The sequence below is a fragment of the Amblyomma mixtum genome, chromosome 10, assembly GCF_055824585.1.
Source record: "Amblyomma mixtum isolate Tamu chromosome 10, ASM5582458v1, whole genome shotgun sequence".
NCBI lineage: Eukaryota > Metazoa > Arthropoda > Arachnida > Ixodida > Ixodidae > Amblyomma > Amblyomma mixtum.
Window position 1 is genome coordinate 9,611,813 of NC_143021.1, and position 26,493 is coordinate 9,638,305.

A 26,493-nucleotide genomic window follows, 5' to 3' on the forward strand; every position below is an offset into this window, starting at 1 on the left:
AAGGCCCGGTACGCACTCTCCGCAGGCGTGGGTCGTCGCCTAACTCTTTACACAACCATCGTACCTATGTTTTGGACGGGCGAAAAGGTCGCTGGAATTCGTCGCCGGCCATAGCAGTAAACGGGTCCAGCCGGCCGTACTGACATTTGCCGACAGAGGAAGCGATGACCCAGGCTGCTGCTGCTGCCGCCATGACAGTCCCGAGATGAATTCGGGGCACTTCACCGTTCACGAGTTTAGCTCCGAGTTCACCTGTCAATCAAAACCATTGGTCACGCCCCCGGCGTGCCGTACATAAATTATAGGCGTGCGCGCTATGGATGGGCCACTCCCAACATCCCTGCCGGCTACAGGTATGCTGCGCGGCTGTGCTGATTGCTGACAGACATCGACGATGTTGACCATCGAAATACAACAGGAAAAACAGACGTCATCGCTGATTAATCTAAGCACCTCTGCGAAGGACACGCAACGTGGCGACAGCCACCGATTTCTTCGCTCGCATACCAAGATTGCACAACACTATAGCCTGTTGCAACCACGTAAGACACAGCACAACGCTGACTGCGCGTCACAACTGCTTGCGAGGCGTCAAACACGGAGCACGACGACGAAACGGTGCTTGGAGCACGTCCTACTCCAACAACATCACATCAAAGGTGTTTGGCTCGGCCGTCCTTTCATGGGTGATAAAGCTCAGCATCAATGTGTCAAACACATCCGGGATCGACAAACGGTCGCTGCTCCAGACCCAGTGAAATAAAGAGTTTGTAATTTCCAGCACGCAAGCACTGCGTACTTCACAACCGTAACACCTTTCTCTGTTATAAGTCCGATTCCATTATTACAAACAGGATCCCTCACTGCCCGAACGATATTATTGCGATGTGACTGCGGTATACAACGGCGATCGACGTTAGTGACAAAAGCAGTCCGCAAAACCTTGAAGTGCGCGACGTAAACAAATACTACGCAGATACGCGCGTCACAACCTTCACAGAGTGTCTGATGACATATCCCAAGCATCCTTCGGACGGCCGACAGCGGTCTATTTCGGATGTTCTGTACGTCCGCTGAACATCCGCAAACAGCCGGTAGACGTCCGTCGGCCGTCCGAAAGGTGGCCAAAGGTATACGGTTCGCCCGCCGACGGACATCCAGTTGAGTACGCCCATTGGCGGATCTTTCTCGAATATTCGCATATATGGTGCATGCGTGCTTTTTTCACTCCGCGCAATGCAATAAAACCAAAAACAATGATGCATAGCACGCATATTTTATTGTGGTTGATTATACATCAGCAGAGCAATGGGTTACATTCGGAAAATTACTTAAATGTGACAAGCTTGGGACACACATCCGTAATCTTCCCACCCACAGGATTTCTGAAATAAAAAAGAACGCGGCAAACATCAGTCATGTGAAACAAATGGCACAATGCAGTAGCCCAAGTAAAAACATTGGAACCAATTAATAGAAGTGTTTAATGCTGCAAGTATAACAGACAATGCACTTTAACAAACACCTCAATAAGTATAAGGCAATAACAGCTCTCACTTTTCTACACCATATTTGACAATGTATCTATTCTTTATTTATTTTCATGGGCCTTAGGGCACTAACCTGCGCAGCACTGTACGCGACTGTGCACAGAAAGCCGCAAAGCTTCCGTTGCGAACCACTGCGGCCTCGCGTGCTTCCTATGGTCTGCCTTTCGCGCGTTGTCACTCTTTATATAGGCACAGTGAACATAGCGATGCCTTAAAAATTAACAAGATGCGAAAACACTCCGTCCCGCAACTTTGAAGAGGAGTGGGAATTAGTCGCGCGAGTTGAGGGCTCCCGCAGCTGTGTGATGTAGGCTCCCGAAAGTGTGAGAACAGCACACACTTGTGGAAGTCATCTCCTCGCGCTTACTGCTCCCACTGTCCTGTGAACGAATGTTATATGAGCATGCTGCATTGTCCTAGAAGCAAAGTTCCAAGAAGTGTACTGGATACATACCTTCGTAGGCAATCACATGTGCACTAAGCCTTCTTTACACCAAGGTCGACGCAGTACGTGATTCCGGTGTTCCAGAAGAGCTTCAGGCGCTTCCCGTATCTTTCGAATTGCTTAAAGGGACACTGAGGAGAGCACTATTAATATTTTTTTTATAGCAAAATCCGACAGTTCGGCATTTTATGGCTTTGTTGCCACTTGGCCGGTAGCGAAAGATGCATTTATTTCCGAGAAATTTGGATTCGAAGTTGAAAAAGTTTTTCCCGCCGCTGTGATTCAAACTTGGGATTCTCCTATGACGACACAGGACTAAGTGACGAGAAACATGACGTGCCATGACGTAACGCAGACTCCGTGATTTCTGGCGGCCAGCATAACGGCCCAGCAGCAGCCGAAAAGAAAGCTACCGCCGGCCGCACGTTGAAGGCATCTATCGGCTATTGCGGCCGTCGCTACAGTCGTTTCGCTTACGTTTGCACTGGCGTTTTGCCAGCGTTACGATGGATCTTGTTCTCGAAGTCATCAGCGAAGTTCTCGCAAATAGACACCTTTAGCATACCGTGTACCTTGTTACCGCTAGCGGAATACCGGGAGCTCGCCTGCCGCCGGCAAGCAGGCGCTGATTGGTCCCGATGCTTCAGGCGCGCGCGTAGCTGCCGGGCACGTGGCGCCATCTGGCGACGTCAAGGAGATTTGCGCATGCATTGGCTGCGCCTCAGTGATTTGTGGCTTCTCGGGTCCTAGAGTTCCTAGAACCATTGGTTCTAGCAATACTGCATTGTCCTTGACGTCATCACGCTTGTACTTGCGAGTTTGGCCTGTGGCGGCGATACCTGTATTTTGGTTCTTGCTCTTTTCTACGTTACAAGAGCTTTGTTGTCAGTATGAGTGGCGTTTTTGTAATCAGGAGCGGGTATTCTGTCGATACAAGCCAACTTCAATTTCTCCTCAGTGTCCCTTTAACTTACATACAACTTTCGTCCACAGACCGAACAAAGCCACATTTTATAATAACAGAGCTATAAAGATCTGCGCGACAACACTACGCGACATATCAACAACAGCGCTACGGACATGGCTACGGAGCCGTACTGATGGATTGGATTGGTCTGACCGCGAACTGACATCTATGATGATGGTGATAGCAGAATGCACGGGAGTTTTGATGCTTACGAATGGTTTCAATGGCAAGTTTAGCTAGCAAAACAGTGGACATGTCGCGCAACTCCTTTAATTTGGAGAAGTTTTATAAATATAAAACTAGTCATTGAGTTCTTGCAAAATTCTGCAACACCTGCTTCTCCTCTTAGATAAATTTAGCTCGTTGGCGGCTCTTGCACTGCAGGTAGGAGTGGAATCGTACCAGTTTACAAACGTCTTCGCGTCAAACCCTCCAACTGATGCAAATAAAACAGTATACATACATGAAAGAGTCGAATTTTCTGTGAAATAAAAAACGTCCATACTCATGGCCTGGGAAAATACTCGACCTTACATCCTTCGGACGTCCACCTCGTCTCTCATGCGGATATACAAAAGTGGACACTCTCCGTACGTCCGGCGGATGTACGAATACGGATATCCGAAATCGGATTGTGTTCGTACGTCCGATGGACGTCCGATCTCGGCAAAGGACGTTCGGATCTAGCTCGTACGTCCGACGGATATCTGTGGTTGCTTGGGTAGGATGAGTTGCGCCGCTGGGTAGCACGCTCTTCGCATCCGCAGTGCACTAAAGAGGCGTCACACACAACAGGCATATGTAATGAATCATAGAATACAGTCAAACAGCAATTTTTTTCTCACACCGCATCACAGCCGCTTGCACGGCCAATTTCTACCGCTGAGATTCGCCAAGAGCGTACTAAAAGGAATGGCTGGCCATAGCGGGGTGCGGCAGCGGCCGTAGCAGCGAAGAACTCCACCTGAGGTCACTGCAGAGAGCAGAAGTGACGCGGGGGTGCAGTGCAGTTCAGTTTTTTTGCTTATGTGTATTATGCAAGCCGGAAGATGCATGACTGTTATATACTGATATACGACACAATAAAATATATTATCTCAATGGCCGAAAAATAAGACAGATTAAGCGTGTAGTAGTTGCCCAGTCATTACAGTTGAAGGCAGCGCTACCGGCGGCGTGTCAGCGCAGGAACTCTCTCGTTTTCGGCATGGCGGGTTGCCGCTCTAGTTCGTATGCAAGCCACGCTGCAAGCAATGGCCTCACTATCGCCACCTGCGGCAGAAAGTGTCAAATCTTTGTTAATTTCCTAAAGCTATGCTTCTCAACAACGCTGCATTGGATTCAGATTTTAAAATACATTTGGAAATGAACAAAATGTTCATAATAATATCTGTTGCCTTTTAACATATTCGAGAGAAGAGAAAGGGTTGATACAAGAGTGCACCTAGTGCGCACTGTTCGTCTTCGGAAATGAAGAGACAGATAGAGCCTGAAAGAAAAGACACGCCTTATGCACGCCTTTGACGCGCCCGAAAAGGCGTGTCAAACAGCTAGCGGTGAGTGTGCAGATACATAGCAGAGAAGTCGCGATTTCGCGATTGCTGATATGGCGCTGATAACTTCAGGTAGCGCTGCGGCCCGGTATTGCGCAGTGTATTGTGTTTGAAGTGTGAAACAGGCGCGCAGGGTGCGCTTGTATCACCTTTACGTGGCTTTATCTCTACATTTTATTGTCCGCTCCCTGCGCACGTTCCGCGCTATCTCCGTTCACTGACTGCCGTCATCGCAAACTCGGATGAAACTCGGGCGAGCGCCGAACTCGGGCCTTCCGGCATAGCGCCCCTGCACCGTCTCACCAGCTTCTGTCCGCCAGGCTTTGCCAAAGACGTAAAGGCTTGTGCGTGCCGAGTTTTCGGACAGAATGCAGCCCACGCCAGTGGCTGCCACTTTTGCTGTACCTTCCATCTTCTGACGTCTTCCGACTGCGAGCCCGCCCTCACAACGACTTCTGCTGAAAACAGAGCCCCCCCCCCCCCCCCCCAAGTATTCTCATGAGGGGGCTCAGCCCCTCCCCCACCTGAATTCCTGCCGTGTTTCCTTTTTTTTTTGCTGTAACCTAACTTACGACTTCCGCGTTCCCATGGCGTCCCAGTAGGAAACTACACGTTGAAGACACCCCAAAGTCTCTAGAACAGGTATGAATTAAAGTGCTATAGCCCTCATTTTGGTTTCCACAGGACGGCAATATTAACAATAAAAACACTCTGGCGCAGGCACCACGCCGAGCGCCACTTGCTCGCTAGTTTCATTCTGCTTTGAAATGCAAATGAGGTAGTATGACCGAACCAAGCATATCTGACGACCTTCATGTATCTCATGGCCTTCATGTGGCCTTCATGGCCTTTTATTTTCAATCCAAGGTTCCCGCACCAACTCCCTCCCTTCTTCAGGAGCGACTGGAAAGTATGCGAAGGGAAGTTTTCCCGGAGTCCCAATCACCGTCGTCTTTGTGAGTCGGATGTGTCATCGCTCAGCGTGGCGATGAGCGTGGCGCCATCATGGCGGTCAGCGTCGCGAAGTGGCTGGTGGGCTGTACAGTAGTGATGCAAAATTATCGATAGCACTATCGATACTATCGATAGTTGAGTCACTATCGAACTATCGATGATAAAAAAGACTATCGATAGTACTATTGATATCACGCTATCGATAGTACCATCGATAGTACTATCGATAGTTCCATTGATAGTACTATCGATAGCAGTATCGATACTAATTGTTACATATAGTACTATCGATACTACAAAATCAACTACGCGTACCCACTGCATCCTAAGGTTCGTTTCCTTAGTGTGTTGTATAGAGGTGATGGTATGAGTAACTGACAGGACGCGCCCGTTTTCGCGGCTTACGCGTCACCGAGCTCTGCAGATGTTCCCTACGTAAAGTTGCTGGATAAAATGTTAGCGTGCGAATGTCCTAGTTGCGGAGCATGTGTGCGACAACCATTTCTGCAGCGGTCACGACAGCAAGCCAGCGCAACTTGGGCTTATTGTTCTTTCATCGGATGCAGTTCCAGGTATTTTTCCGAACTGTCCCAGTGCACGTCAAAGAACCACAGCTGGTCGAAATTTACCCGGAGACCTCTACTACGGCATCCCTCATAGCTTGAGTCTCTTTGGGACATTAAGCCACATGAGACCGTCAAACCGATCAGGTATCGCAAATGTTTTGGTTATGTGGCTGGTGTCGTGACCGTACTTCTAGCCACGTGGGCCCGACCAGTACCAACCGTGAACAATCGACGAGGCCGACAACCTCGCGACGGCGGTGGTGAAGTGGGGTGCTTGGAATGCAGCCCTCCGAGCCAATGTCAGCAGCAACCCCAGCGGAAGCGGAGTGCAGGTGACTGTGGCAGCGGCGACGAAGGCAGGAGATGCCCAGGAGGTATTGTCCGAGCAACCACAGCGGATGCGAAGGCGACGTGGCGGCGCCACTCACGCTGGCAGTTAATTGAAGACTTCTGTGTTCCCGTCTCGTGTTCTGGACAACCGGCGGGCAAGCAAGTTCATTCACCTGCTGGAAGACTGCGGGAAATTCCTTTCCAGCCGGGCTGGATGAGTCAGCATCTCCCCCTTCCCATCGACCCAGCTGCGAGAGAGTGGAAAAGCCCGCACCTGCCCGGCCGTGGGTGGTAACACCAGCCTCTACTTCGGTCCATCCGATTGGACAGTGCTCTTCGAACATTATTCCCCAGCCAGGGATCTGGGGAATCCGAACCATATTTAACTCGGCCGTGAGTGTGGCCGAAAGAAGCCTGCTAGCTCCAGTCGACTACGGTTGACGAAGACGTCCCCTTCCACTAAGAGCCATTCTCAGTCCCGCTCTATGTAAATAATGGACACAATAATAAGTGTATAAAGTTTTTCGTTACCTTCCTCCGAACTCAGTCTCCCGTCCCCCTCGTCCCATCACCGGTCTCCGGCCATGCTACCCGGGTCGCAACACTGGCCAACAAATGCAAAATACTAATATTGTTACTATCAATAGTCTTACCATCGACAGTTTCACTATCGATAGAAATACTATCGATTCTACTATCGCTAGTAATACTATCGATAGGGGTGCTATCGATTCTACTATCGATAGTAATACTATCGATAGTAGAATCGATAGTATTACTATCGATAGTTGACTATCGGTAATACTATCGATAGTTGCACTATCGATAGTTTCCAAAAAAACTATCGATACTATCGATAGTCAATTTTCCGATAGTTTTGCATCACTACTGTACGGCTGTTCATTGTTCGGGCTAGGGGAACGGAGGGGTGAAGGGAAGAATTTGGCGCGGGTCAGTCTAATTTCTTCAGCAGAATCTTCTAAGGGAGTTATTATGAGCAGAGTTCCTGTATGAGGTAGCCCACTAATGCCGTCACGGAGGCAAAGCCCATTTCCTTGCATTTCCTGCCTAACCTCTACTGGAGTGCTACAGGAGGCTGACAGCGGTTCCTCCTTCTCTCGGGGCCATCTTGAAGTCGAATGGCGATATTCCAGAAGTTACTCAGAAGTGGGAACGCGACTGCACAAAGAAAGCGAGAGTGTCATCTCGGAAGGAGACCTTTTGGTTGGAAAACAAGCCTTGCAGAAAGCTGCCTTACAGATTTCCCCAAATGGCCCATTATTATGCAGGAGCTTGTGGCGTCGAGGGGACGTCATGGAAAAGCACGTTAAGCGAACTCCTCTCCTATTCAAAAATTCAGTCGTCAAAATTGGCGGAAGAGGAGGCTTTGCGCATGCGCAGGACGTTACTGGAAGAGTGGTCCATTCCAGTGGCTCTATGTAAAGAAGCGCTTGGGAAAGGCCTTGGGAGTCGACCTTTAGGGAGCTTGGCGGTGGTGGTGAAAACCTTTATTAAGAATGAACAGGAGGTATGTTTGGACCCGCCCGTAAAGGACCGATCCTAACAAACACTAGGTGGAGATCCCCAGTATGGGACCCCAGTGGCGGTGGCCGCCGCCCGGGCGCGCCCGACTAAGGCTTGTTGGGCCTGTAAGTCGTGGCAGCCGAGCAGGGTCGCCTCCCAGTCCTCCCGGGTTGGGTTGGGGATGGGGGGAATAGCGGCGTTGGAGGGGCAGGACCACACCATGTGATAGGTGTCCGAAGACACCGCACTACAGTGTGGGCAGCTGCCGCTAAAGGAGGGGTCAAAATGTTTTAGCGCTGCCGGGCACAGCAATGTATTGGTGAGAATGCGGAGAAGGAGCCGCTCATCCGCCTTCTTCAGGCCTTTACATGGGCTAGGGTAAAGGCGATGACAATTTTGATAATATGTTGTAATATCTTTGAATGTATAGACTGGATTAAAATCGGGTTCCTGATCGGATGGGGAGGAGAAAACAGCCCGGTGAGAGAGCGCATGGGCGGCTGCGTCTGCTGCCTCGTTTCCTGCCAACCCCTGATGAGCAGGGGCCCATATAAGGTAACGGTGTGCGGGGTCCGTATCCCGTATGCAATTTTGGTAGATTCGATAGGCTAGGAAGGGAGTGCAGCCTTGTTCGACTTTCCGACAGGCCCCTCGCGAGTCGGTGATTATGTATTTTGAATCGGAACATGAGGCCGCGAGAGCAATCGAGACCTCTTCTGCTTGTGTTACACTGCTGGCTCGGAAGGTGAGGCCGTTAACTGTGTTGCTGTTGCGAACCACCGCGACCGTGTACCATCCCCCGTGGTGAGGACCGGAGGCGTCCACGTAGTATACACCTGTTTTGTTGCCATAATGTCGGGCTAGCGCTTCCGCTCGTGCCAGGCGCCGACCATTATGGTCTTCGTGTGAAATGTTTGCTGGAAGAGGCCGCACGTGGAGGGCACGTCTCCACAGTTCTGGGATGCGAAACCTGTCTTCCATTGGAGGGGTGTGTTGGATATGTAGTCTAGCAAGAAGGCGGCGACCCGACTCCGTTAGCGACAAGCGCGTGTACTGGTTTGTAAGGTGCGCCTCCCGGAGCTCCCGGAAAGTATTCACCACCCCTAGAGCCATAAGCCGGCTATTTGAAGTAGTTATGGGGAGGTCAAGGGCACGCTTAATAATTTTGCGAAGGATGACCTCAAGCGCATCCTCCTCTTGTTTCCGTAGGTGGAGATAAGGAGTCGAATAGAGAATTCGACTGGTTACAAAGGCGTTTGCCAGCCGCAAGGCATCCTTACTTCGTAACCCCCCGCGTTTGTTGGAAACTCGGCGGATCATGCGGCCCACCTGGTCCCCCACCTTACGGAGTTTGGCCGATGTAGTGTCTGGCCGTCTGTGTTTGTGGATGTAGTGTCCTAGTACCCGTATCTCGTCACTTTCGCGTATGGGACCACTCTCAAGAGAGAGAGAGATTTTAGTGTTGCACTTCTGTGTGGGGCGGAGGTGCACAAATTCCGGTTTTTGAGGGGAACATTGAAGACCGCAGCGACGGGCGTAGCGGTCTACTATCGTCGCGGCTGTTTGCAGGCTGGTTTCAATGTCCTCTGTGATACCTTGCGTGGCCCACAGGGTGATGTCATCGGCGTACAGGGCGTGCTGCACGCCGGCCACACTCTCCAGCTGTGCCGGCAGGTGCATCATAGCCAGATTGAAGACCAGCGGGGAAAGTACCGCCCCTTGGGGGGTTCCCCGCGTGCCGAGTAGGTAGGGACCATGCTCTGTATCTTGTATTCGGATGTAGGATTGACGATCCATTAAAAATTGGCTTATGTATCGGAATGTGTTGAGGCCACAGTCGGTCTGGCTTAGGTTAGTGAGTATGATCTCATGTGTTACATTGTCAAATGCCCCTTTAAGATCCAAGGCGAGCACTACCCGGCGAAAGCCGTCGCCGTAGCTCAGAGGTAGAGCACCGGACGCGTAATTCGGAGGTCGTGGGTTCGGATCCCACCGGCGGCAGGTGGTTGTTTTTTCTTCTGCTTTTCTAATCAGTTATCTTTAAACGATAACATATTCAGTAATATTCTAAATTGATCAACACCACAAAATAAATAACTTGAAAAAAAAATCCCCTGTGCCCCTTGGTTTCTGTGGCTGTTGGCTTCTGTCATATTTATAACGAGCCCCTCATCCCCTTCCCTTGTTCGGTCATTATGGAGACATTCGAGGGGGTCAAGGATTTCCCGATTAAGTTGCAGTAGTACATCCTGTGCGGATGTGTGTGTTCGGAATCCGAACATGGTGCTCGCAAAAACATGTTTGTGTTCAAGATATGCAGATAACCTATCCCGCACCATCGTCTCCATTAGTTTGCCCACACAAGAGGTGAGAGAGATGGGGCGAAGGTTATCTGTGTCAATTGGTTTGCCTGCTTTAGGAATAAATGTGACCACAGCCGTTTTCCAGTCAATTGGCAGGGGGGTGTCCCCGCGCCTAACTGCATTGATGTAGTCGAGGAGGTACTGGTATGCCAAGTCGGGCAGGTTCGTCAAAAGCTTGACGGTGACCTTATCCCTTCCTGGCGCAGTGCCCCGTTTCATTTTGGCAAGAGCCGCCCGCAGATCATGGAGCTGGAAAGGTTGATCCAGCTCCGTGTTGTCCTTACCTGCATAAGAGTACGCAGATCCACGGAGGTCTTGGGCTGTACACAGATACTGGTCCCGAAGTTTCTGTGCCAGTTGAGTTGTGTTGCCAGGGGAAACGTGCATGGCTCGCTACAAATGTTTTTGTGTTTCGGTTCGTGTTTGGGTTGGGTCGAATAGGCCTCGAAAGAGACGCCACGTGTTGCGGCTGGACATTTGTCGCGCGGCCGTGTTACATCTATCCACCCAGTTGGAGTCGGCGAGTTGGGCCGCGTACTGTGCCGCTTTCTGGGTAAGCTCGGCAATTCGAGCTAACCAAACATCGGGCAAGCATCAAACAGCAAAACAAACATCGAGCTGCTACCATGCAGCAAAAGAGCGTTGCTGCTCTGCACGTATTTCCTCTGCCTTCTCCCATCGTAGAAACGACACATTCGGCAGCCATCCGCGAAATTTCCACTGCTGCGTCGAGGCGTACACGCCGGTGACTTACGAGGCAAGTAATGGCACCGTGTTCAAAGCGCACGTGTGGCGCCATCTGGTCTCAAACGGAAGAACTGCGCGCTGTAAACTGTCTATAGCAAGGCCGCCAGAAACTCTATGGGCTTGACGTATTGTGCCTAGATTCCAAAACGGAAGCTGGAAAGCACCTTAGACTGACGTCGCCAGCCCGCCGCCTCGTAGGTGTATCGCAGGCACGCGCACACCGAGTGCGTCAAAAATACAGCCATCCGCTCAAACAACCGGAATGATGGCGATCGCTTCAAAATAAACTTTCCACTCTTTTCTGTTTCGATATTGTTGGTATGGTCACACTGTGCCACAGCTGTCATTTGGGCCTGGTTTGTTTTATGGGGTTTAACTTCCCAAAGCGACTCGGACTATGAGGGACGCCGTAGTGATGGGCTCCGGAAATTTCGACCATCTGGGGTTCTTTAATGTGCACTGACATCGCACAGTACATGGGCCTCTAGAATTTCGCCTCCATCAAAATTCAACCGCCGCGGCCGGTATCGAACCCGCGCCTTTCGGGCCAGCAGCCAAGCACCATAACCACTGACCCACCATTTGGGTCTGGAATCTTAAAGGGATAGTGAACAAAAAATCTGCCGCCGAGATTTCAGGCCCAAATGAAATCTCGGCGGCAGATTTGTTGTTCACTATCCCTGTAAGCACTGGGTGACGGTGAAGTAAGTTGTGCTGTATTGTAGTGCTTCAGGGTTGCCCTCAGTGCCTTGCACATTGTTCGGTATCTTAGTTGCTGTTTAAAGATGGGCACTCATGATTGCTGGGGCAGACAACCAGCAGAACTGCTTTGCAGCGTTAGACAATTTTCTCTGAGAGTTCCATAACTCTCTGGAAATATACCCCGTATTCAAAAGCATTAGCAGCAGCCCAAAAATGCTCCAGCACGTTTTCGGACATCCGATTATAAGCTATACTCGCATTGAACTGTGGCAGCTTCATTGGGAAGGGAATTATGGCTCTAGATTTATGGTTGTCAGAGTAGAAGACGAGATGTCTGTCCACCACAGGTACGAGCATCCGAAATAAGGTTTCCTGAGGAGGTCCATCGGACATCAAATGCGATGTGGGAAGACAGAGCTTGAGGACCAGGACCTTTGCCCTGCGCCGTGGTGCAGCCACATATGATTCAACATGACCCTGCGCCACATCTACTCTATATGTGCGACTAACCACAAGGACATCGAGAGACTGGCCTCACGGTTCGGTTCTCTGACAATTAGAGATACATACGAGCACCAACTCCGCTGGAAGCCTGCACACTATCTCAACTACTTCACATACATCTCGTGTACCATACCATGCGCATACCTTCGACACCCTACGCTACACCTCCACTCAATCCGCTCTTGCATTGCGAGCAACATCCCGTGGACACCTTGCTGCGCAAACGGTGCTCGAGCAAACTCCCTTGATGTGTGCCTCGTAAAGTTCACGAGAGCAACTACACAAGTTTTCTTTTCCATGGTTCTTACAGAAACCTCATTTCTGGCTTTACAGCCTGCTTTCTGGTAGACAAGCAACATGACATACTTGGGGTTTAACATCCTGAAACTGCCCAACGGCCTCAAGAGACTCGGTAGTGGTATCGCAGAGGGCTCCGGACTTTACATGAACTGAAATCACCCATCTATGGTTTAGAGGAGTACAGAAACCAAATTTTTTGCCTGAATGCTTCCTTCTTTCAACTGATGCGTTAGGCGTTGGTATACATGACTCACCCAGTGGTATTCGCCTAAGGCTGCTAAATGATTTATAACTGAATTTCTTCTTGATGCTGTTTCGGTTTAGTCTTGAGCAGTGTAGTTGGTGTTTGGGTCACGTGGGGTATGAAAAAAACTGCAATATAACAGCAGATAAGTCGTTTGCCATTCCAGCTCTCGATGCAGGCTGTCTCAAGTGCTGTAGTAAATTAAAACTATATATCAGCGATCATATTTGTAATTTATTGTGGCTCACGTGACCTAAACACCTCTACACGTCACAGCCATCAATCGGTTGGTGAAACCGTAACTGAAAAACGCATCATAATTTGGTGGTTTTCGGCAAACACGACGTGGTGAACCATGTATTTGAATGGCTAACGCATCATTCGAAACAAGAAAACATGCAAGCAAAATTTTTGTCTATGGTCCTTTAATACATCCAGCCAACCTGGTACACAGCTGCCTGTCTTCACAGCATGCCAGACCAAGGGCAAAGTAAACAACCTGCAGTTTTGTATACAACTGCCACATTTATTTCCATACAGCAGGCGGTACACACAAAGGAAAGGGGGAAAGGTGAATGGGTGGGGGAGGTGCCACAGTCTCATCTAGCTGTTGCCCCAGGGGTGCACTAAGTGCAGAACTGGGGCAGACCCAGGGCTCCCCCAGTGGACACTGCCTGGCTTGGGGCCGACGCACAGTTCAATGCAACGATGGCTATTTTCAAAAGCACAGCTGGCGGGGGGATGCGGCCGTGCTCTTGCACCCCAGCACCAGATGCCATGATCGCAGAGACTCCCTCAGAAACACTTCACCACGCAGACTGCATCCCAGGATCATAAGGGAAGTCACACACACACACGCACACTCCGTAAAAGATGAACTTTTTGCATGGTCGAGTCTGTCATTACGTAATGTATGTAGGTGCCAGGTTTGTACTTTATGAAAAATAAAAACAATATTTCATTGCACGGCTCGCCCCAAAAAACAGGCAACTTCACCGTTCTTTTGCAATACGCACAGGCCACAGCAAGGACCATTACTATATTTCTAATAAAAACTTCATTTCACGATCACAAATAAAGGGAAATAAAAACTCTCTGCCCACGGTAAACTTTTATAAATAGTCTCTACGTGAACTGCAGCTACACAAGCAAACTCTTATGGCATTGCTATCGTCAAGGGCATGATCAAACCATCACACCTTTTGCAGCAATTTTTCCGTCCTGCATTACAACACAATAAACAGTGTGTCAACAAAATCAAAACATGATAAAGACAATGCACTCAAAATTATGTCCCAACTAAAAGCATTACCAAATTTCAATAAATGGATGCTTCTCCATTCACAATATAGGGCATTTTTTTTATACAAGAATAATTTAGCATCAGACACTTCCAACACTCCAGAAAACAAGCTTTGAATATTTATAACCATTAAAACGTCTCGTCATGAATGATCATATCCAAGTGGTAATACACCACTACCATTCCATGAACATCGTGAAAATCCAAACCCCAAATCCACAAAAACGGATTCAATGCAACTGGCAACTGGCGATGGCTCGACTAGAACAACTTCTTAAGATGCAATGTCTACAAACCGATTGCCAATTTTGATTGATTCTTTTGCACACCTCACCATAAGGGGAAAACATGCGCACAGCAGAGGCTGCAGTGAACAATTGCTCGTACATTAAAATCTGCAAACCAAAAAAGAGTAAAAAAAAATGCAGCTCAGCACGATCAGAAACAAATGCTACAGAAGGTTTTGTGCAATATCAAAAAACCATTCGCACAAGTGAGCACATTCACTCAAGCAATGAAAACTCTAGTCTGCAAAATGAAGAGGAAACAAAAGGTGAATATGAAAAATCGGCAGCGTGCGCATGAACAGCCTTCCGTCGACTGAAAGAGACGACAGAGACAACCGAGAAATGAAGCAGCTGGGATATTGCCACATCGTCTCCCCCACAGTTAGGCCTAACAGAAGATGCCCCTCAAAACCAGGCGCACAGCTGCAGGATTAGAGGGCAGCATCGCAGGATGAGTGCTTGTCTACTCTTTCTGCTTTTGCACTCTTGTGAAATATGACCAATACGAGACCGGCCAACTGGCCTAAGTCATACAGAAGGTGGACTACCAGGCCCACTGACTCTGCTCCGACACTGGAAGCTGTGGCTTGGCCACTGCTCTTCTCCAGCCACTCTCTCTTCCCAGTTCCACACCAACCTCGAGTGAGTGCTGGAGCTCACGACAGTTACAAAGCGATACTGCCCGACGCACTGTTAAGAGGCCACGTATGCAGGGGGGGGTCTGCCAGTCCACGATGCACAATTCACCTGCCTAAAAAAGGACGACCGGTGGCCAAAGTGTGGGGGAGCTTCAGGCTAGAACCAAGGGGTTAAATGGCGCTAAGAACTGGGACAGCGACGCGTCATCAAGAGTGAGAAGGAGGAGCAAAGTTGTCCAGTGGGGGTGGGAGGGGGGCAGGGGGGTACCACCATCTCTACGAGAAACAGTCCACCCACAGATGACGCTAGGGTTTTCATTAAAAAAGAGAGGGGGGGGGGGGGAGAACGGAGGAAACGGGGAGGCACGGCCCCCTCCACCTCCTCCTCAGGGGCTGCTGCAGAAGGCCAGCCGGGCCAGGTGGGTGCCCTCGGTGAGCGGCTGCAGCAACCTCAGGTTCTCGGAGCTGAACCAGGCGGGCGAGTTGGCGGGGCACTGAGCGGGGACCCCTTCCTCCACCTGCAGCAACCAGCCAGAGTCACAGCTGCACTCCAAAACAGCCAGGGTCCGCCGGAACTGCACCGTCTCACCACATGGCCACTCCACACCTAGAACTACTGAACTACAGACCTGCACATTAGGCGGGGGTCCTAAGGAGCAGCGTGCACCAACTTTCATTAGATTTTTGGCCGTTGACTGCGCTCGGTCGACCTGTTCGTCCCCTATGATCATCATCATTTGCCATTTTGTGCATGCTATTTAATACAGTTGTTTTGTCTTTCTCTGCTATCTTAACATCAGCAATAAAAATAGCCATAATAACGACTTTTTTCGCTCTGGAAGAGTATAAAAACATCTTCCTTTTTGTCCCCTTTCTTTTCGTCGGCACCACTGTGCCTAGCATAGATAATAATAAGCATAGATAATGATAACGTGGACAAACGAGAAAACTGCCCTTTTTGAAATAAAATGACGGAGGAGGCCGTTTTCTCAACAGGCATATATTAGCGCCACGCCGCACGTAATGTTTCTATCCTGGCGGCAAAAGGCATGAACTAGAACATGCACGCTGGAGAAGGGCCGTTTGTGCAGGTCTGTAGTTCAGTAGGTCACATGCTGCTCTCCCACATTATGAGGGAAAACTGCCACTCCTGTATGCAGCAGGCAGACCTGATGCAGCGGTCAGAACAAGTGGAGGCTCAATCTGCTTGCTTTCTGGCTGCTGGACTTGCTTTATTCTGATCAAAATACTATTGCAGCGAATGACACAGCTTGCCAGTAATGCACCAGCTGCACTAAGGCTGCCCAATGAGTTGCAAACAAACTATGCACCGTGCAGATGGGTGGCATATGCCATAAACGCCACAAGTCCCAAGCATTTTCTTTTTCAACAATTAGCACACTCGAACAAAATGAAACACTGCAAAATATGAGCAGGGTGCGTGTACCAACGCACTGTCCGCAGGAGCCTGTGCTCCTAGGGAAGAAAAGCGCATGAACAACGGCAGCAGATGGCATCGACTCCTGCAACGGAGCACAAGGCAGCTTTCTTTGGTGGAACCGAAGACACTGCGCCACGACTACCACTGCCAAACCACTTGACAACGCAACCTTCACGACTGTTAGCTTGAAATCTGCACACGCTACTAGCGTCTGTGAAGTGCACGGCAGTGATATGAACATCTGCAAATGTGACAACGAGTACGGCCATGAAGTTAAATTGATGCTTTCACTTATAAATTGTGGACACGTTTCTTCCAGATGGAGTTTGCCGCATGTGATCGTGAACATGAGCGCAAGCAAGATAATGGCAATGCTCTTTGAAGCCAACACAGATCAAAACACTCCGCAGTGAGCTTGCTCATCATGATACCCAAAATAACTGGCGTTTAACCTTTCGTATTTAAACTGTCAAAGTATGTAAACAATAAGGTAACGCCTGCTTCGAAGTTGGTTTCCAGTGACACTGCAGCTACTAAAGCCAACACTGCAAGAGCGCTCGCCTGTCACGTTGGTAGTTCGGCATTATTACCTTTTTTCCTTATCTTGGTTTCTTGGGTCTTCCATGCGGCAGGTGCACTGCCAGAGCACTCGCCTGTCACGTTGGTAGTTCGGCATTATTACCTTTTTTCCTTATCTTGGTTTCTTGGGTCTTCCATGCGGCAGGTGCACTGCCAGAGCACTCGCCTGTCACGTTGGTAGTTCGGCATTATTACCTTTTTTCCTTATCTTGGTTTCTTGGGTCTTCCATGCGGCAGGTGCACTGCCAGAGCACTCGCCTGTCACGTTGGTAGTTCGGCATTACCTTTTTTCCTTATCTTGGTTTCTTGGGTCTTCCATGCGGCAGGTGCACTGCCAGAGCACTCGCCTGTCACGTTGGTAGTTCGGCATTATTACCTTTTTTCCTTATCTTGGTTTCTTGGGTCTTCCATGCGGCAGGTGCACTGCCAGAGCGCTCGCCTGTCACGTTGGTAGTTCGGCATTATTACCTTTTTTCCTTATCTTGGTTTCTTGGGTCTTCCATGCGGCAGGTGCACTGCCAGAGCACTCGCCTGTCACGTTGGTAGTTCGGCATTATTACCTTTTTTCCTTATCTTGGTTTCTTGGGTCTTCCATGCGGCAGGTGCACTGCCAGAGCACTCGCCTGTCACGTTGGTAGTTCGGCATTATTACCTTTTTTCCTTATCTTGGTTTCTTGGGTCTTCCATGCGGCAGGTGCACTGCCAGAGCACTCGCCTGTCACGTTGGTAGTTCGGCATTATTACCTTTTTTCCTTATCTTGGTTTCTTGGGTCTTCCATGTGGCAGGTGCACTGCCAGAGCGCTCGCCTCTGTCACGTTGGTAGTTCTGCATTATCTCTTTTCCTTATCTTGGTTTCTTGGGTCTTCCATGCGGCAGGTGCACTGCCAGAGCGCTCGCCTGTCACGTTGGTAGTTCGGCATTATTACCTTTTTTTCTTATCTTGGTTTCTTGGGTCTTCCATGCGGCAGGTGCACTGCCAGAGCGCTCGCCTCTGTCACGTTGGTAGTTCTGCATTATCTCTTTTCCTTATCTTGGTTTCTTGGGTCTTCCATGCGGCACGTGCACTGCCAGAGCACTCGCCTGTCACGTTGATAGTTCGGCATTATTACCTTTTTTTCCTGATCTTGGTTTCTTGGGTCTTCCATGCGGCAGGTGCACTGCCAGAGCGCTCGCCTCTGTCACGTTGGTAGTTCTGCATTATCTCTTTTCCTTATCTTGGTTTTTTGGGTCTTCCATGCGGCGGGTGCACTGCCAGAGCGCTCGCCTCTGTCACGTTGGTAGTTCTGCATTATCTCTTATCCTTATCTTGGTTTTTTGGGTCTTCCATGCGGCGGGTGCAGTGGAGTTTCCGCCACGTCAGCTTCTTTTGCATCTGGGCTTTGTGCCGTCAAGCACACTTGTTAGCGTGCCAATAGGCCTCTTGCATTGCCCAGGGGGCGCTGCGAAAATGGTGCTAAAGAGCGCCCTCTGCCCTCGGCTGGGTAGTACCGGGCTCTGGCGTCTGCTTCGGAAAGCACGTTGGCAGTATGGACCCGCGACTTTCGCTTGTGCTGTGCCATGGCCTACAGCGAATATCGGGCGTCGAAGATTTTTTTCAGGGCTGGCACGCTGTGTAAAGGGAAGAAATTATGCAACGCCAAGTACGTGCACTCTGTTCAAGAAATAAGCGGCGAAGTTTCAACGCGGTGTCATTCGCAAGTGGAGAGTCGCGTACGAAGTTGAATTTCAGATAAGGTCTGCACGCTTCGAGATTCAAGCGCACCAACGCGATGAAATACTTGCAATATATGAATTCGCAGCAGTTCTAAACAGACATGCATACGGGACTGCTCGAGCGCACGACGGTACACGCCGCGCCAGCAGCGGTCTTTCAGCATGCCACGAAACGGTGGGCCTCCTGCAGTCTTTCTTGACTGCATCTCGCTAAACAAGTAGTCATGCCTGCCTTGTAGTAGCCGCCATCTGTTCCTTCAGCAAATGCTAACATGATGCAATGCATATATGAGCTCGCAGCCGAATAACGCTGCAGCGCGAGATCGTGCGCTGCGCGCTTGGTGTCGTTTTCTTGATGTAGCTTTTCATCCTTAAAACGACATCGCTCGAACACGTTTGCTGTTATCAGTGATGCCGCGCTGCCACATACGTGCTGGTTTGAGGTCGACAATGTGCACATTTCACTCTCGACGCTGCGCTGCTCGTAGTGCGTAGCGAATTCGCACCTAATCAATGCGCCCATTGTGGTCATTTGCACGCACCTGGCCACCCCACCACGTTGCACCAGTAGAATTGTCTCAATTGTCGCAGTGGCCGGGTCTCTAGTCGTGAATCACCAGCAATGCCTGCTGATTTGTCGATTTGCCTTAATAGTGATTATCTGAAGTGAGATGTTGACATGACATATATACCATGTATTTTTTTTTTTTGCGCTCTTTGCTGTGTTGTGCATTCCCTTGATATTATCTCTTAATTATGCTGTTCGTTTCTCACTTTTTGCTGCTTGCTCTGTTGTGCATTCCCTACTGTTTGGTGATTGTCATGGTACACTTTTTGCTGCTTTGCTGCTTGCTTGGTCCAACTGCCTATGTAGGGATCTACTAGACAAGTTGTGTTGTAGAATGCATAAATTCTCATTCTACGCCTGCATATGCGGCTGCTCGCTACATATACATTTTTTGAGACAGGTAAGCGCCAAAAGAAGACGAACACAAGGAGGATGAGGCCGGCTGTAGACTGCGGGGAAGATTGTAGGTACATATGCGGGATCATTGGCCGGATTGTTTTTCTCGTTACCCACAAAGTGGCGACTGCATATCCTGATGTTCGGCACTGCATCCCACGGTTTGCCGTCCGGACTGCATGTGCAAAAAGGACGAATTTCAGCAACGCGGATAACCAAAGAAACATCAAGGCAGGCGAAGCAGCCAGCACAACGCGAAGGTTCGCTTACTCAGTGCGTCGAACTGCAGCTATCCAGCGCATCCGGCGCTCCGCTTCGTGAGACCTTGAAGGAAAACGGTGGAATTTGATATTGGGATTCAGACCTTCTTGCTCGTGGCAGCCCACGACGCAGCAGTAAAGACGGTGACGCTTTTTCGAGACTGAGCGAGGTCTCTCGGGCGGATCGGCGTCGCCGATTCCTTCTGCTGCCTGCGTTTCGTGCTGAGGCACACGGAGCGTCGGTTTTCTAAATACTAAGCCACGGCCAGGCCGCGGCTTGGTTTGTCACAAGTGACGAGCCTTATCGCACTCACAACAGTGCAGAAAAACATGCGAATCGACGCAAAATGCAGGCTAGAAACGTGCGCCGCCACAGCCACGGCTCACTACTGACCCAACCTGGTACTACCCAGCCAACTTCTCCTTGCCGCCACCAGGCGCCGCCACGTTACCTGAAACTCCAGCGCAAGAGGCCTATAGGTGCAGCCGTAGAAGGCAAAGTTTGAGGACACGGCCTTCGAGCCATGCACACAACGCGTGCCAACATCTAGATTAGTGCGATCGCACAGAAGCACAGTGGCCGCCCAATAAACGAAACTCGCTTAAATGAAACTGACGAAAAAAACAGAATTAAGTGGTGTTATTTGGTTGGTTTCGTATGTCTGGAGTAGAAAAATTGTTCGGTTAATTGAAACACTACTCCTTGCTACCCTCGGTTAAACAGCACAAAAGCTAAACATCTGAAATAAGCCCGGGCATATTTGTGCTCTCGCATGACACGATAGTCTCACAACCATGAACAAATCCTTTGCAACCAACACTAAAGCCGGGGCAAGCCAATCCAGTAGTCATTTGTAAGCACCTCGACACAGCCTCGATTTTGCTGTCGCTGTAGCTCTGCGTTGGCCAAAGCGTGATCGGCGTCTCAGCATAATGGAAGGCGTTAAGAAACGGTCGCATAAAGCACTTTCGCTTGAGGAAAAATATCAAGTTTTGCAGGAGTTTGAGCGAAGCGGTCTATCTAGGACAGAAGTTGCGAAATTCATAAACCTCGAAGCTGACGCTGTCGCAAATCATGAAGAACAAGGCCACGATTCAAGGGGCTGTCAAGAGTGGGACCTTTGCCTGAAACCGAATGCGGATGAGGACAACGCCGTATAAAGAGCTGGAAAAGGTTCTTTTTCTCTGGTTCAAGCGTGCGCAGAGCACTAACTTCCTGATAAGCAGTCCCATTTTGGGACAGAAAGCACAGGAGATAGCCTTGCAAATGGGCGTTGGAAATTTCAGCGTGAGTGATGGATGGCTGAGCAGATTCAAAAAGCGCCACGGCCTCATCTTCAAGACCATCTCAGGTGAGAGCGCTGCAATGAACAGAGATGTCTGCACCAACTGGCAACAGGGGTGGCTGCAGGAGATTCTAAGCAGCTATGAGCAGCGAGACATCTTTAACGTCGATGAGATGGGACTTTTTTACAAGGCGCTTCTGTCGAAGACTCTAGCCTACAAAGGCGAAGCCTGTACAGGTGAGAAGCGCAGTAAGGAGTGCATTACTGTGTTGGTGGGCGCGAACATGGCTGGTAATGAAAAGTTAGAGCTGCTGGTGATCGGCAAGTCAAGGCACCCACGTTGCTTCATGGGCGTTCGAGGTCCGCCTGTGACGCACAATGCGAATGGAAGAGGGTGGATGACGATGGCCATCTTTGAAAATTGGCTGCGAGAGGAAGACTTTGAAGTTCACTAGGCAGGGCTGGAAAGTTGTGTTCATCGTGGATAATTGCCCTGCCCATGGTCAGGTGGAAGGACTGAAGTCCATCACGCTCAAATTTCTGCCTGCCAATGCAACGGCTGTAATCCAGTCAATGGTTCAAGGATTTATCCAAAACGTCAAGGTACACTACCGCTGCCAGGTGCTCCACTGCATGCTGCTTTGTGCCGACAGCGGGAAGGATTATGCCGTCGACTTGTCGGCCATACACATTTTGGCCCACGCCTGGGCCGCCAATACTGAAGCTGACGCCATATTCAGCCAAGTAGTGCCTTCTGCCCCTTTCTCGCGACAGGACTAGGAGGCAGTAGATGCAAATTTCAGCACATGTCGTGAGGAAAGTCTCGAGGAGATGACTGCTGAGGTGCAAGCTGAGAACCAATCCTCCTCCAGTGACGAGTGCGAGGACTCTGTGCCCAGCACAGAGCCGGACAGTGCTGCCAGAGATGCAGTGGCACTTTTGCAACACTACTTCGAGCATGACGGCTGTACAGACTGTCTTCGAAGCCTTTCAAGCATGCACAGTTACTTTGTGAAAAAACAACTTCAAAATGTGAAGCAAACCACAATTGATTCTTTTTTTTTTCTTTGCGCCCACATCAGTAAGAGCTGGTGCAGTTTAAACAAAGCTGTGCTTTTTGAAATATGTGTACTTTGCTTAAATGAAACCTCTGATGAATGGAACACTTTTTGAATCCCCCTTCGAGTTCCGGTTAAGTGGAGTCCACTGTTTCGGAGCGTACCCAAGACTGTAACAACTGCTTCATCTAGCGGCCTGTCGGTTGCCTCACCTTGGTGGCGTAGCAGCTGCGTAAACTTGAAGAAGGGTGCTGGAAGGCCTTCCACAACAGGTTTACCAGGGCGGCGCCCTCGCGGCCGGGCAGGGCCACGTCACGGTGCCGCTGCAGCTCCTCGATCATGTCGTCGTCCAGGTAGCCGTCGCGCAGCAGCTGGTAGGCGGGGCTGCCCGCCGACAGCTGCAGCCGCCCCACCAGCAGGCGGCCCACCCCTCCCTCCCGGCACAGCTCCCGGGCCACACAGCACACCTGCCAAAGAACCCCCCCCCCTCCGTTGTTCAACAGCACCACCACAAGAGAGCTTCTCCAGCAGAGATAGCTCTCAATAGCACCGACAAAAGTGGAGTGGAAAATGCTGAACACAGTTGAACACACACACAGAAAAAAATATGCCCGGGAACTCAGGCGAGTTGGTGAACGTTCAACCAGGGTGTCGAACCGGCTTTTTTTCAGGTTCGGTTCGGGTTCAGTTCAGGGTTCGGCTCCAGGGGGCCATTCCGTTCCGGTTCGAACCGGTTCGGACTGTCTCGAACCGGTTCAAACGGGTTCAGGACAAAAAAAATAGAAGGCAGATGGGTTTCAGCCAACTTTGCTATGCATTTTCTTTGTTCTTGCACATGGCTATCATCATCATCATCATCAGCCTGACTACGCCCTCATGGCTTCACCCATGGCTTCACTGGACTACACCCACTGCAGGGCAAAGGCCTCTCCCATGTCTCTCCAATCAACCCTGTCCTTCGCCAGTTGCGGCCACCCTATCCCCGCAGACTCCTTAATCTCATCCGCCCACCTAACTCTCTGCCGTCCCCTGCTACGTTTGCCTTCTCTCGGAATCCATTCCGTTACCCTTAAGGACCAACGGTTACCTTGCCTTCGCATTACATGCCCTGCCCAAGCCCATTTCTTCCTCTTGATTTCAACTAGATTATCATTAACGCGCGTTTGTTCTCTCACCCACTCCGCCCGCTTCCGATCTCTCAACGTTACACCTATCATTTTTCTTGCTATAGCTCGCTGCGTTGTCCTTAACTTAAGCTGAACCCTCTGTGTTAGCCTCCACGTTTCTGCCCCAAAGGTGAGTGTCGGTAAGATACAGCTTTGTATACTTTTCTCTTCAGGGATATTGGATTAAGACCCTCGTCCCCCCTTAACTCTTTCGTTACCACGCCACTGCGCTTCGATCACCAGTGATCGAAAAATTCGAAGCGCTACGGCAGCGCGACTGCGACGGACTTGCTGAGTCATTCGGTTTGTTGTTCGCACATTGAACTTAAATTTCCTGTTTAGTTTATATTTTTTCCAAAAAGCAGCAATTTTTGAGACGCACTTGAAGTTGGGGGTGCGGCGTCGGGCGCTCCGAACAAGCTGTCATCATCGGGAATGGCGCTCGCTCGAAAAAACCCTGTTCCACTGAACTCTGCTGTGTTTGCAAAACATATTTTTGATGTATCGATTAGCATGGACCCTGACACCGATGCTGTACCGTCAGGTATTGTTTTGAAGCTCAAACTGCGCAACGAGAGCCCAGAACGCTCGCCTGTGCGTTCAGATTCCTGGTTCGGTCTGTTTGTGCGAACCGAAGCTCCTCATTATAGACCGTTTACAGCGCGCAGTTCTTCCGTTTGAGACCAGATGGCGCCACGGGTGCGCTCGGAACACGGCGTCATTACTTGCCTCGTAAGTCGCCGGCGTGTATGCCGCGACGCAGCAGTGGAAATGTGGAAACAGAAAATACATGCTCTGTTGTGGATTACAAGAAGTGCGACAAACTATTAAAGGGGCGGGATGCGATCGTTTGCGAGCTTCACGGAACCGAAATGCAACAGGACGTACTGCCCCTGTTCGCGCCCGTTGGACATCCACCCTTTCCGAACGGGCGAACGCAACACACACGTTCGCCAGCGCTAGACAGCGAATATAGAAGGAAAGGTCTCGATCTTGGAAAATCTGCGAGGTTAAGTGCGCAACATAGCCGCATGAACAAGCTGTCCCGCCACCGAAACGTCACAAAAAAAAAAAAAAACGACTTACGCTCCTATACCGCTAGTGCATATTGTGCAGTGCATAGCCGTGCGAGCGGACAATGCTTACCGTCAGTTCGTGTATTACACACCGTCTTGGTGCTACTGTTAAACTTCACTCCAAGTATCGCGGTTTTTGTGGACCACAATCGGAATAAAGCATTTGTGTTACGGCTGCTGTGCTCTGCGGTTGTCACTTTCTCGCGGTCCATGCGAGACAGTCACAAGAAGTGACTCCGGCTGATTACCGTATTTACCCAATTCCAACGCGCACCTTTTTTCGGGGAAAATACGTCTCAAAATCGCATGCGCGTTGGATTCGAGTGCAAACCGAAACTGCCCTATAGCTGCCCATCGTCATCGCCATTATACGATGTGGGAGCTCACTAACTGCCGGCAAACATGGGAGCACGTTTGCTCGTCGTTTTCTGCGTCGCAGGAGCCGTTTTCAATCTGTGTGGCGTTCAGCGACCATGGACCACGTTCACGACGACGCTATCCCGTGCACTGCCGCGGGCGGACGCCTCATCACTGCGTTTGTACGATCGAGATACGCGGCTCGAAGAATATGTTGATAAAACAACGGTTGTCGGAAACGCGTCATTTCAGCGGTAAAGTTCCAAAAACGATGAGAGTCCTTTCTGTTTTGCGGCTGATTCTCTGACCGAGATTACATCGTCCGCAGGCGGGGCACGCCGCGCCGCTGACGAGGTCGTGCATCATGCCGATCTAACAGATAACAGCGCTTCCGCGCTCGTTTTTATGCTTGTTTTGGCCGTCGAACGTCTTTATCTTTCGCTCGCACTGACGAAGTCATGGATGCTCCGCAAGAAGCTTGAAGGATCCAAATGGTGCATCGCCGCTGCCGCAGTTACGCCTAGCAGCAGACGAACCTCCCGTCACCGGAGCTCTCCGCTTGCGCTTGGGGCGTCTTCCTTTATACTGATGCTTTGTCATGAACTTGCATGAAAGAAAATCTCGTTTCTCAGTCGCATCCATAGCGGAGAAAGGAGAAAAACCCGGGCAGAAGCGTTGGTTCACGTCTCGGTGGCGGCAGAACGAAGAAAGAGCGTCTGCGTCCGACCGTGCGGTGGAATGCTCGTAGCCAATGGAAGGGCTCCGATCGTACCACGTGATTTGAAGGGCCAGTCGCGACGCTCGACTCGGGCGGGAAACGATCTTTTTTTTCGTATTTTTTATCAAGAATGCGCCGCTGCCGAAGTGGCTTCTGGTAGGAGAGGGTTAGGCCTACTTCCCCGCGAAAATTCAAGAGCGGGCGACGCCGTGGAGCGAAATGCCGCGTTCCCGAAATTCGGTCAAATTCGCACTTTCGCAAGCCACCGCGAGAGCTTTAATTGCATTTTTTACTAACTTCCCATTGGTTATCGGCTTTGATTTTTTTATACATAAAAGAAGAGGCTTGGGGGAATACAAGACGTAAGAAAATTCAAAATCGACTTTATTGGGAAAAATCGCGGTTTTTTCACCCGCAGCTCTCCTTAAAATATAAAACAGTTGCAAATTATTTTCATTCGTGGAAGCCACATGCACGTTAGAAGCGGGGCTTGTAGTTTTTTTTTTTCATTACCAATATCGGGCGCGCGTTAGAATCGGGGCTTGAATTTTTTTTTGGTGCCGTAAATTGGGTGCGCGTTGGAATCGGGGGCGCGTTGGAATTGGGTAAATACGGTATTTACAACGAGCGAGACCTCGAGCATTTTCATGTTCGCATATCGAGCATGGAGGGTACCACAATTTTATACTATGTGAGGCTGACATAATTGTGAACTTCGTGTAGTGAACGCTCTGTCATGCGCGCGTTATAACAATTATATCGCGGAATCCTTGTAAACGATTGCATGCAAACTTGTGAAGGCTGCTTGATGCATGGTACTGCTTACATGATTGGGTAACATTTGTTTGTTTATTTATTTTTGTCGTCTTCCTTTATTTAGCAAACCAACAGAAAATA

At 50.0% G+C, this 26,493-nt stretch overlaps 1 protein-coding gene, 1 long non-coding RNA gene and 1 pseudogene across 4 annotated transcripts in view; 1 reads left to right on the forward strand and 2 right to left on the reverse strand.

Moving 5' to 3' along the window:
- Positions 1-1,260: 1,260 nt before the first annotated feature.
- Positions 1,261-2,119, reverse strand: LOC149325103 (uncharacterized). The gene is made up of 2 exons (XR_016286413.1): positions 2,005-2,119; positions 1,261-1,385 (listed from the first exon to the last, which is right to left on the reverse strand). It is a non-coding gene; the product is annotated as an uncharacterized LOC149325103 (long non-coding RNA).
- An 11,135-nt stretch (positions 2,120-13,254) lies between these two features.
- The window catches only part of LOC149325104 (uncharacterized), a 35,955-nt gene continuing 22,716 nt past the window's right edge, over positions 13,255-26,493 (reverse strand). For all 3 annotated transcript variants that reach the window (XM_089563654.1, XM_089563655.1, XM_089563653.1), the window contains 2 exons: positions 22,492-22,746; positions 13,255-15,495 (listed from right to left, as the gene is read on the reverse strand). In XM_089563654.1, the coding sequence (XP_089419780.1) occupies positions 15,364-15,495; positions 22,492-22,746 (387 nt within the window). In that variant the 3' untranslated portion in view covers positions 13,255-15,363. The remainder of the gene's footprint in view (positions 15,496-22,491; positions 22,747-26,493) is intronic.
- LOC149325105 (uncharacterized) lies at positions 21,620-22,394 on the forward strand (annotated as a pseudogene).